The sequence below is a fragment of the Pinus tabuliformis genome, chromosome 6 (assembly GCF_031772625.1).
Source record: "Pinus tabuliformis cultivar Carrire ecotype Pingquan chromosome 6, CPIR1, whole genome shotgun sequence".
NCBI classification, from domain to species: domain Eukaryota; kingdom Viridiplantae; phylum Streptophyta; class Pinopsida; order Pinales; family Pinaceae; genus Pinus; species Pinus tabuliformis.
Genome location: NC_142292.1, coordinates 1,153,169,600 through 1,153,181,572, shown reverse-complemented (window position 1 = coordinate 1,153,181,572; position 11,973 = coordinate 1,153,169,600). Strand labels below are relative to the sequence as shown.

The window sequence follows — 11,973 nt, the reverse complement described above, 5'->3', positions numbered from 1 at the left end:
GTGCCATAAATTGTTTTTAATGTTATTTTTTTAAATAATAAAATAAATTTATAAAATATTAAATATCAAAAATCTCTTTGGAGGAAGAGAAGGATTTTGAAATATAATAAAATACTATTGACTAATTTAAAAAATAATTTTTGAAAAAATATTAAATTTCAGTTTCAAAATAAATAATGTAAATATTATTATTTTAATATTTAATATTTTAGAATTGTATATTTTAAATCAAATTTATTATATTTTGATATTTTAAAAGTAATAATTTTATTTATTTTATATATTTTAAAAATAAACAATGTAGATATTATTAATTTAAAATTTATTATATTGTGTTAAATTTTATTAACATGATTAGTTGAGGATGGTTTTATTAGCAAGGCTATCTGGGATCAAACTTCATGGACTGGTGCGATCCCCAAGTAACTTTAATGAATTAGATACCCCTAAATCCAAGCTCCTAAAATCATAAGTTAAACGCTGGAAGATCACAAACTTGATAAACAAAAAAATATTATATTATTTTAGAATTATTTTTTTATTATATATTTTAAATAAAATTTATTATATTTTGATATTTTAAAATTAATATATTCATTTATTTTATATATTTTAAAAATAAATAATGTAAAAACACTTGAGTTATTTTCAATATAATAAGGGAGTTTAATGAAATATTCCATGTATTAATTTGTATTAATTTTGTTTAAGTTTTTAAATTAATTAGACAGTTAGGTTGATAAGTTATTTTATTTTAAATTAAGGGTTTTTAAAATATTATTTTAATTATTTCAAATTAAAGGTTTTTGAATTTTAATTTAATTATTAATAATTAATAGGTGGATGGTAGAGAGCTTCGTGGATGCTCAATTAGCGTTGTGTAAATGAAGTATTATGTGTGAGGAAGTACATGTGGAAGGGGCTTACATATACACCTAGAGTTTATGGTGGTGGCAGTTGGTATTGACAGTGTCACACAAGTACGAGACTAGCCCATTAGTGTTGAAGGGGCTTACATACACACCGAGACGTATGGGAGTGGCCTAATCATCCATTTTTTAATAAAAATTGTGTGGTCTAAAGATTTAATCTTTATGGAGTATTCATAGAATATTTTAATAATAGTTATGATATAGAGTTGAGATTTATCTTTAAAATAGTTATTTCTTTTTGTTTTTCAATTTAATTAAAAAAAATATTAAGAATTAAATTAAATGAAATTATATATTAAATATTTTCACTATGAAATGAGTTATGATTTTTTGGGAATGTAGTATTCATAAAACAAGTATTATAACAAATATTATTTACAAGTTAATAATCTCTATGATATAGTGGAGATGAAATTATATATTATTTACAAGTTAAATGAAATTATATATTAAATATTTTTAGTATGAAATGAGTTATGATTTTTTGGGAATGTAGTATTCATAAAACAAGTATTATAACAAATATTATTTACAAGTTAAGAATCTCATGTTATATTTTTCTCTAAATATATATATATTTAATTCATATATTAATTATATTTATAAATAATAATATAAAACAAAGTCATAATTTAGTTCATTTTTATTAACTTTTTTAAATGTTAAATATATTATGAGGTAAGTGTTTTGATACTTCTTAATATTTAAGGTGTTTGTATCTATTTACCAACCATTTATTCAATAGTGTTAGTATCCATTTGTAAACTTTTTCCCATTTGTAATTGTTATTTTATATGGAATAAATTAATTAAATTAAATTTTACAATGGAAAAAAAATATGCTAAAAATTCATCATGAACTTTATTAAAAAAATTAAGTAAAATTCTTATGATGTTATATATTTCAATACAATATAGATATAAATATCTTCTATTTTAAATTTAATATAAATTTAATTAATATAACTAATAATTTATAGATAAGTTCTCTCAATTGTTATCAATGAAATGTCCAATTTTATTATAATATCTTTGAGTTTTGTTATTAACTTATTATAATATCTTTGAACTTTGTTATTAACTCTCAACAGCGCTTTGAAAACTGAACCTATAAATTTGGAGTTGTTTATATGTGAAACTTTTTGGAATTTTTGGCATGGCATATCTATATATAATAGTAAAAAAATTGAAAATATATAAATCTTTAATATTTTTAAAAGATAAATATAAATTTAATTTAAAATTAAATTATATTTTTTAATTATTATTATTTTAATTTTTAGTCATTACTTTTGTTATTATTAAAAAATTTAATCATTTTTATTATTAATAATTCTGAAAAAGCGTTGCACACCATAATTAAATACTAAATACATAATAATAACAAACATCGTAAAAGAAAATATTAACTATTTTTAAAAAAATAAATAAAATCATTTATATAATTACATCTTTACATGTCATAATACGATCGAATCAATTGTGCATATAAATAATGACATAGGTATGTCAGCTGTAAAATGTTTTCCCACTACCCACTCTTCTCTTCGATGGTACATAGGAAACAAAAACTAAATCAACGCTCTCATTTAATATTTCACCAACAAAATCACTAACGGTTGTCGTGTATTCAGAAGCAACTGGCTCGTGTTCGTGTTCTTTGTGAGACGGATGATATAAGGCTTTTTATTCATAACAGTCTGCAAGATTTTTAGTTTCATCGAAATGAGTAAACAACAAAACAAAATTAAGAAGCAGGGCATTGTTTCAAAAATGTCGTCTCTATATTTCTGGAACCGAAAATAAGGGGAAAAGGAGGCCAATCCGTGTCGGGTCTCTACCAACTGAACCCAAAAGTAGGAAGAAAAAGGGTGCCTTTCTTAGAGGCCATAGGAGAAAAGGGGCACGGTGGTGTCACAATACCATTAAATTATTTCTGTTATGTACAATTTTGGCTTTTGTTACTTCCCACACTGTAATTGTGTCTATTTTATATTGTAAATTCGCTTACCCATAAGCCAGTAGCTAGGATATACAAGCAATGAAAGACCCCTGTTCTCCCTGGCCTGCCCACCATAGTGGGGTGGGGCCATTATGAGAACTGCTAACATATTTAAAATACAGGGTAGTCCTGGCACAATCTGAAAAGCCTTTTACCCTCCAACACGATATTACAATATTTAGGAACCCATATCATTCGTTATAATCATAAATCATCAGTGCCATGGATACTATCAATAATTTAATCACTCGTATCATTCGTTGGATACTATCAATAATTTAATCACTCATATCATTCGTTATAATCATAAATCATCAGTGCCATGGATACTATCAATAATTTAATCACCCATTGCAGTTCCATGCATGTATCCTAAACCTTTAGAAAAATGTATGCTGTTAATCTTCCAATCCAAGATTTTAATAAGCTCCTGGACATGGACCCGCTCTCCACGGCTGCTCATTCTGGTGGGGTCTTTTATGACCATGCACATAGTTCAATTGGAAAATATAGAGTAAACACAAAATGTTCGCCCACAAGTTCAAACTGATCTACTGAACAGGAACAACACATGATAAAAACAGAATCTTGAGAAGCAGAACAAGGAGAGAGTCTGGAAAAGGTACAATTAAACAAATAGGCAGTCTCCAATATGGTTCCATAAACTAATTAGCATGTAGAGCCTATGACTTTGAAACATCAATTCCATGCTTGAACTTTGTATGTATATACACATTGAGTTAAATAACTATGTCCTTCTCAAGCGTCCCTTAGTTATATCTTCTCCAGCCTCAGAAGAAAATGGTAGCCCATACTGTTGTCTTTCCAGTATTGTTTGCTTCCTATATCTTTTTCCTCGGTTAATTTTTATGAGAAAAAGTATTAGGACACACAGATGATGTCTTGGACTAGAACTAACCATGATAATGTCAGTGATGTGGCTGGTAATAGTATTTACTGATCCACTGCATGCTAGAATGAGATCTTATCTATTTTATTTCTCCTGCAAGGAAAGTGCAGAATGGACTTCCTGCCAAAAACAGAAAAAATTAGATAAATTAATCAGACCTTGCCTGTAGAATTTCTGGCAAAACTAAATATGCCATCAATTGAATAATTTTTGAAACAGACCTGAGTAGTTGTTGGTAGTTGAGGCAAAGTAAAGTGGCCTTGAGGATGATCCATTTTGCAGGAGTGATGATCATCAATCCTGACTGATGACAAATTTATAGGAATGGCGGTATTACCAAGGGCTCCAGAATTATATAGATCGTGCAAAGGCAAAGGCCTCTTTTCGCTACCCTGGTTGGTGTTTATAAGCCCTGATCCCGCAGGCATGCTTATGGGAACTCCAGCATGCTGATCTATGGCCATGCGTGCTTTTGGCATTTGCTGTATCTGCAAGTGTGGCATCTGCGCCAACCAGCGCATGGATGAAAGATCAATTCCACTCCTCGCGGAAAGCATCTGCACTCAAGTAAAGACAGGATAAGGCATAAAATAATCCATATAGCTGAAGACAAAAACTTGAAACAAAAAATAAAGTTGGGTGAATCTGCTTTTTGCTGATTGCTCACGTCAACCCCCATACAGATCAAGAACTACCGATGAACTGTTTAAAAACATGTTTATTGTCAAAAAGACTTATAAGCAGCCTTTTCCATCTTAAAACAAGCTTATAAGAGATGGATGAAGAACATCACTATCAAGAATTGTGAGCTCTGAATTTTGCAGCAGTATGTATGTTACCAAACTAGCATAGATCTATGTTAACTCCTGTTTTGCTACGCACAGATCCCTTTGACTTTGATCTCTCTGGCGCAGATACCAGATTGACATGGATCTCTGTTGGTGTTTATTATTATATTGAGAGAAATTAAATAAAATATACAAATAATATATAAGCCCTTATAAACCCCAGAATGGCATATACAAATTGTTGATGGATGCTCCAACCAATGATGTAGAGTGGACTACTAGGCCCAGTGACTCTTGCTAATATAGATCATATTACATATGGATATTAGCAACAGCCCATACTAAGTGAGAGATCCTCCAATTTAGAGTTATGTGGATTTTCGCACTTGGTAAAGTTCTCCGTTTAGCTTGGAGTGAGACTGAAATATTTGTATTTTTCTGCAAAACGCAAGAATTTGATGCAATCTCACTCCAAAGATAAGTAAACTATACACAGTTTGACAACAAATCACAAGCACAATACGTAATTTGTTTATGGGTATTGTACGAGTATTGAAAGAGCTCTGAAATAACTTATAAATTGACTTCTGGCACAGCCGATAATTATGTGAGATGTGATGAGCCTGTCCATCACTTAGCACTAAGGAAAACACTTGCCTGCACTTGTAATTGAAGCTTCTTAAGGTACTCGATTGCTTCGTCAAGCATGGAGGCTTTGTCAGTCTGCCAGAACAGAAAATCCCATTAGAGGCAGTTAGCCTAATTCCATTATGAAGTCAGATTTATCTTAATCCACAAAATCTTGTGGATCTATATTAAAAAGCGCAATCCTAAATCTTTCATCTTATCTGTAATAGTTGGGTTGTGAACAAGTATCCTGCTACACTGGACCAAAAAACCACCTGAAGGACCTTCATGAATTACAGTTGTTTCTTACGCTTATTTTTTAAATGCTATAGGCAAACTGCAACTAACCTTATTAGAGTTCGGAATGAGATTCTGAAGGGCTTTCATTTTTTCGTTGATTCTATTCCTCCGCCTCTGTGTTACACACAATAAAGCAAATATCAGATCCAGAATAATTACATTGAAATAAAAATGAAGTATAACAGTCAAAGGCAGTCCCTGATACAGGATAACCGAGAGCATCCGCTGCAATGACATAGAGACAAGAAGCCAGAAGGCAGCCTGGCCTGATCAGAGAGTGAACCGTTGTTAGAGATGCAAAGGATATCTCACTCGGGTTTACCCTGACCTTATCATAACCTTAATCTGACCGAAAAAGCAGAGATGCTTTGTTGTGCTAGATTATCCCCTGTAAATTTTGAACATATTCTTTTGAATGTAAGAAGTATTCTCTCAACGAAAATAGAAATGGGGTCGGGTACGACAGTCGAACCTTTTCTGATAAATTGTGAACTTCAGCTGCCCGGCTTCTTTTTGAAGAAGATGTCCCAGTAGAACACTGTTTAAAATTTTCACCAGAATCTTCTCGCGCCTTCTGTAATTACATAAATTAAGTAATTGGCAAAAAGAATAACCTCCACTTTGTAGGAGGGCCGGGAAAGAAGGAAATCATTCATTTACAAGACGAGAGGGTTTGGGCATTCCTCAAACATTTCAGAAACAAGAATTGTAGTAAATATGAAAATCATGAATCAGCTTCCATGTAATTTAAGAACCTTAAGTCTGTAATGACGCATCACTTTCCCCATTTAGCAAAGAAAAAGAAAAAAGGAAAATTATTCTCATTGGTAATAACATTTATGTTACAGAACCTGGGACGAAGCATAGTTACATGTGTCAGTGATTTCAGATTCAAAAAGACTGATGCCTGTAAATCTTTTACAGGAGAGCACAATCAAGTGTGAGTTTCGAAAGAAACAAAATCGACTTTCTCAAAAGATGCTCAATGTGGGCACTATGGTCCAGTCAAATATTATTCATTGATTTCTACGACACGATTAGTGAAGTTACATCTTTTTTTTTTGTGCTTGCTAGAAAAAAAGGAATGAGACAAAGTATCCAGCAACTTGGAGGAAACAAAGGAATTATTGATTCACCAGTAAAACTGACATGTAAAGTAAGAGAGAAGCACTCAGTATGGCATGAAGATTTGAGTACTGACTATTTTATATAGTATGTTGAGTTTGCATCAAAACAAATACACTGTTACATTAAAGAATGTCTCAGAGCATTATCTGAAAAAATGAGTATATTGCAGATTGAGACATCCTTAAGATAAAAGAACCCGCCATAGATTCTACAAATTTTCCTATAAGCACAAATAAAAATTATTCTAATACAGTATAGTTTAGGCAATACAAAACCAAGAACAAAGCACTGCCCAACGTGGCTCCTTAAAAAAAAAAAAGGAAAAAAAAAAGGAAGGCACGATTAGAATAATAAGTTCTAGATATACTCGATAGTAGGTTGCGTAGCTGCAAAAAATAGTTATTATAATCATACTTCAAGCTACAGATCTGGCAACAGAAGTCCTGTTTTGTATTTTCCCAAGCAAACTGAGCAATCCTGTATGTTATTTTTCCTAGCAAGCATGACTGACAATGCGATTTCCAGAGGATATGAGGCACAGAACTGAGCTTGTTGATACACCTCACAACCGAAAATTCAGCAAGAAATGACAAAACATAACAAAAGAGTTGCCAGTGATAACATTACAGATGTCATCATCAGCACTCGGAGGAAACCTTCAACAGACCAGTGGCCTACCAACGCCAATACCCTTTTTAAATCAACGGCCGGGCAATAAATCTCCTCATAACCCTTAGAAACCTCGACATCATTACTGAACAGAAGGGTAACAAATGGCACTTACCTGACTCTGGCACTCAATATCCTTGGTTCCCATTAGCACTTTGTTCTTGCTTGACTTGATAACCTCATTACTCTTACTTGGACTGCTCATGGACCCTCCAGACGAAGAAGTTGCAGCAGTTTCACATGAGAGTTGAGTATCAGCTGACACATTATTATTTTTATTATTCACTCTCCCGTAATCAGACTCTACAGCTTCAGAAGCAGCCACAACTTTGGGCCTAGAATTCTCTGCGCTGGTTCTTGCAGTTGCAGGAGCAGAAGAAGAAAATGGAAGACCACCCCAGAGATCGGTGTAGTAATTATAGTTGTAATTCCTATTCAGTGCATCTTCATCATCCCACAGTGCGGAGTTATTCACGAGAAAACCCGGTTCTGAACATTTCTGGGCCATGATTCGTAATGCAAAATGCGGGGTCTTCTGATCTCTGTGTTTTTGTCTGGAGGGAGGGAACCCTGAGGAGTGGAGAATGTATTATTTATCTTGGACGAGGCGCTGGGAACTTTGTACTTGTCATTTCCGATGGTAAAATCATGTTTTCCTATGGCGAATTCCCACCTGTTTGTATCAATCGTGAGGTTGAGGCGCCCCTCCTTGGCCCTGCGAAGCCAAGGCAATGTATCAGTGAAAAAAAAGAAAAGAGAAAATGTATGTCTTTACCTGCAGAGAGGCCTTGGGGATGAAGGACGTCAGGCTTGGCCGATAATGACTAATTTATTGGTAACCGTCTGTGCTGATTGTTGTTGATGATCTATTATTATATTATTGTCACGATGAGGGAAGCAGAGGATTACAGTTGAGATTTGTTGCAAAATGTTATCGTCACTGTGAGTTTGATCGTTTGCTTGTTAAGCCGCAGTTGGGATTTCTTGCACGGTTCGTCTTTCTTCTCTTTTTTGAGGTGCGGAAACGGACCCCGCGATTGACGTGCCGATGACCCAAAGTAAATGAGTGACGAAATTGCATTGATAGAGACCACGACACGACTCGACTGCACTGTCAGGCTTTGAAACGCGGGCAGCATATCTTCTTCATCCATCCCTTTCAAGGATATTTCCAACATATTATATATATATATATATGTTCATAATTAAATATTATAAGTTTATTTTAAATGGGTTAAGTTATAGATTTAAGCGGTCGGGGCTTAAGGCAATATTTTGTTTGAATTTTAGTTAACTTTATTTGATATAGTATGGCTGGTTCATTATAATAGAGTTCAGGGGATAATGTTTGTGATTGGGATTTAGAATGATATTTTGTTAAAATTATAATTAAATTTATTTAGGTTTATAGATTTTTATATTTGGTTAAGTTGTGGTTGGGATTGAAGGTAATATTTAGTTTTAATTTTAGCTCATTGTGTTTGGTCTAATTTATAATTTATTATAAAGTGATATTTAAGTGTGGTTAATTTTGTTAGATATAATTTGTAAGAAGTTATTATCTTATGTGATATAGTTTGTAAGAAGTTATTATATTGGGTTGGAGTAATTTAAGTGGTCAACATTTAAGTTGGTATTCCATTTGGCAGTTGTCTATAATGAGACTTTTTGGAAGCTTTTCCGGTGGGTTTTTCTGGTCGAAATCCGGCAGCAATTTATTGGAATCTCAAGTTTGATAGCTAGTTTCTGCACAATCAAGGTGTCCTAGGGGTTTTTCAGGGTGCTGAATCCAAATATGCAGTTAAAAAACTATTTTAACTGCAACAAATCAAGATTTAACCTCAATTTCTTCCGCCGGATTCCGTCACCGGAATCTCCAAAAAGTCGCATTATAGACAACTCCTTTGATTTGAATTGTAGTTAACTTTGTTTAGTATGGTTTGTGGTCATCATATCTAGTAGGGGAGAAGCATGAGTGGTTGAGAGTTAAGGTGATACTTAGTTCTAATCTTAATTCTAGTTAGTATTGCTTGATATGGTTTGGAAAATGGTTTGTGGGGCCATCATATCAGGCCAGGGAGAAGCATGAGTGGTTGACACTTAAGGTGATACTTAGTTGTAATCTTAATCTTAGCTGATCTTGCTTGATATGATTTGGAAACTATCATAAATTTATACTCATAAATTGTGACTAAATTTGAATTATGACTAAATTTGCTTGATATAATTTAAGGGTTATGATATCACGTTAGGAGCACCAAAAGTTGCAACTTAAGTTGATACTGGGGATATCATCTCTATCTAAGGTGGGAAGCAAGTGGTTAAGACTAAAAATGATATTAAGTTTGAATCTTGGCTAATCTTGTTGAATATAGTAATCATATCTAAGTAAAAAAACAACACTAAATAATCCTTCATGATATGAATGATATCTATAAAAAAATCAAAAATCATTTAACAAAATAGACTAATCATATTATTTATAAAAATTAAATTGAAAAATAAAAAAAAATAAAAAATTCTAATTATAATATAAATTAAATAAACAAATTTAATTAATTTTTCAAATTCAAATTATAAAGATAAATTATATTTAAAAATAATAATAAAATCACACTTATAATCATTACAATACAAAAGATTTTTTTATTTTAAATAAACATAATAATGAAAATATCGCGACGAATTGACGTGTTAGGTTGTGGCATTTTCGTCGATTTTAAAATATACACATAATAATGAAGATATGATGAGGAAATTGACTTGATAGGTTATGGTATCTAATAATAATTAAATAAGGAAAATGATATATCAACATTCAAATCAAACAATATCTATCGTACTAGTAGACCACGACGTTAATTAACAACTTAATACTCATTATACATAGTTTTCAAGTTTTTTAAATAAAGTTAATTTTCCAAAATAAGATAGTGTGAATTGCGCTGGAAATAAGGGAAGTCTAACTAATAATAGTAATAAGCGTAAATGAAATTCTAATTCTCATACTAAAAAAGTTTTGAAAACTAAATGTCATTTTCATATCAATCTCCACTCAAATACACTCATTGAATTATTCTACGAATAGCAGTTGTGTCTCGTAAAGTTATTAAGTGGAATGAAATTCGAATTAGATACATATATCGAGTAAAATAAGATAATTTAAAATATTTATATAAATAATTATAGATAAAAATTAGATATAGAAATAAATATTCATTGAGTGTAAAATATGGATATTAATGATAGCTCATAATAATTTTATTAAATTGATAAAAGTTAATGTAATATTAAATAATTTATTAATTTATTTTAGAAATAGAATGATTATATGAAATAGTAAAGTTTGATTTAGTGATATAATTTTAAAATGAAAATTATTTATTTGATTTATTTAATTGTATAGTTTTCAAAATATTACAGTAAGGATTATATGTTTTTTACTCTATTTTCATGTTTATATTTTTTAAAGATTATATGTTTTTTTATTCTATTCTTATTTCTACATTATTTTTTAAAACAAATTTGTTGTATATTTTATTACATTCTCTCAAAGAACTAATTCAAAAGCTTTAAAATGCAAAATTGACTTTCTAGATTTGCAAATAGGCTACACATTATTGAAGTGTCTTTAAATCTACTCCTATTTCTACATCATTTTTTAAAACAAATTTGTTGTATATTTCATTAGTTTCTCCTCTAAAATGCAAAATCGACTTCCTAGATTTGCAAATAGGCTACACATTATTAAAGATTTGCAAATAAGCTACACATTATTAAAGTGTCATTTAGCTTCTACCTCTCCATTTCCACAAATTTGATTTAATCTTTCCTTTCTCATTGTTTCCATATTCTTGTTTTACATCTCAACCTATGTGGGTTAGTTCTTCATTCAAGTATTACTTGTTTTTCTCATGGGAGTTTAAGCTTCAAGATGTTTTACACTCTAATTTCTTTTTGTTGGTTAGCAATGATTCTTCATTTCTCCTTTATATAATTTCTTTTTGTTGGTTAGCGATGATTCTTCATTTCTCCTTTATATAAACTTCTTGTACATCACTTTTTAGTGTCTTATTATCTATTGATTATATTTTCTTTTCAATATTTTATAATCAAACTATTTTTGTACATTGTTGATTTCATGTTTTATTCCTTTTAATTCATGTTGATAATTGATTTTCATTGGAATCTTATGATTGCCATTTTCTCTATGTATAAAATTATTTCTCTAAGTGCATCCATTTGAATATAGTCATATACTCAACTATTAAGTGCATCCATTTGAATATAGTCATATGCCCAATTCTATTAAGCTTGTATAAGTAGTAATATATCTAATGACTAAGTCAAGAAAATTAAAATATAAAATAAATAAATAAAAATCGTTAAAAAATATCATAGGAAAAAAATTATAAAAATATGTAGAAATAAAAAAATAAAAACTAAACTATACTTTCTATTACATTCTACAGCATACTCATAAATAAATCTATAAAAAAAAATTAAACAAATTAAAAAAAATACTGAAAATAAACTTAATAAAATTAAAATTAATAATACAAAATGAAAAAAACAAAAAACAAACTCACTTTGATAAACCAAGTTACTAAAGTCCATG

General features: G+C 30.5%; 1 protein-coding gene across 2 annotated transcripts; it reads right to left on the bottom strand.

Moving 5' to 3' along the window:
- Positions 1–3,198: 3,198 nt before the first annotated feature.
- On the bottom strand, positions 3,199–8,219 carry LOC149262912 (uncharacterized). Of its 2 annotated transcripts, none has more exons than XM_089425410.1 (6): positions 7,471–8,219; positions 6,031–6,129; positions 5,607–5,672; positions 5,289–5,354; positions 4,065–4,400; positions 3,199–3,963 (listed from the first exon to the last, which is right to left on the bottom strand). In XM_089425410.1, exons 1-6 carry the CDS (start codon positions 7,861–7,863, stop codon positions 3,928–3,930), a joined length of 996 nt encoding a protein of 331 aa, XP_089281536.1. In that variant the 5' UTR covers positions 7,864–8,219; the 3' UTR covers positions 3,199–3,927. The 2 variants fall into 2 exon arrangements, with proteins under 2 accessions (XP_089281536.1, XP_089281533.1); XM_089425407.1 differs by having other exon boundaries at positions 6,031–6,132; positions 7,471–8,218.
- Between the last annotated feature and the right edge of the window lie 3,754 nt (positions 8,220–11,973).

Excerpts from the sequence above, each read along its gene's own strand:
- LOC149262912 (XM_089425407.1), bottom strand. The coding sequence starts at position 7,863 with ATGGCCCAGAAATGTTCAGAACCGGGTTTTCTCGTGAATAACTCCGCA. Across the intron at positions 5,355-5,606 it reads TCATTCCGAACTCTAATAAG|ACTGACAAAGCCTCCATGCT; the intron begins GTTAGTTGCAGT and ends CTGTTCTGGCAG. Across the intron at positions 4,401-5,288 it reads AGCTTCAATTACAAGTGCAG|ATGCTTTCCGCGAGGAGTGG; the intron begins GCAAGTGTTTTC and ends ACTTGAGTGCAG.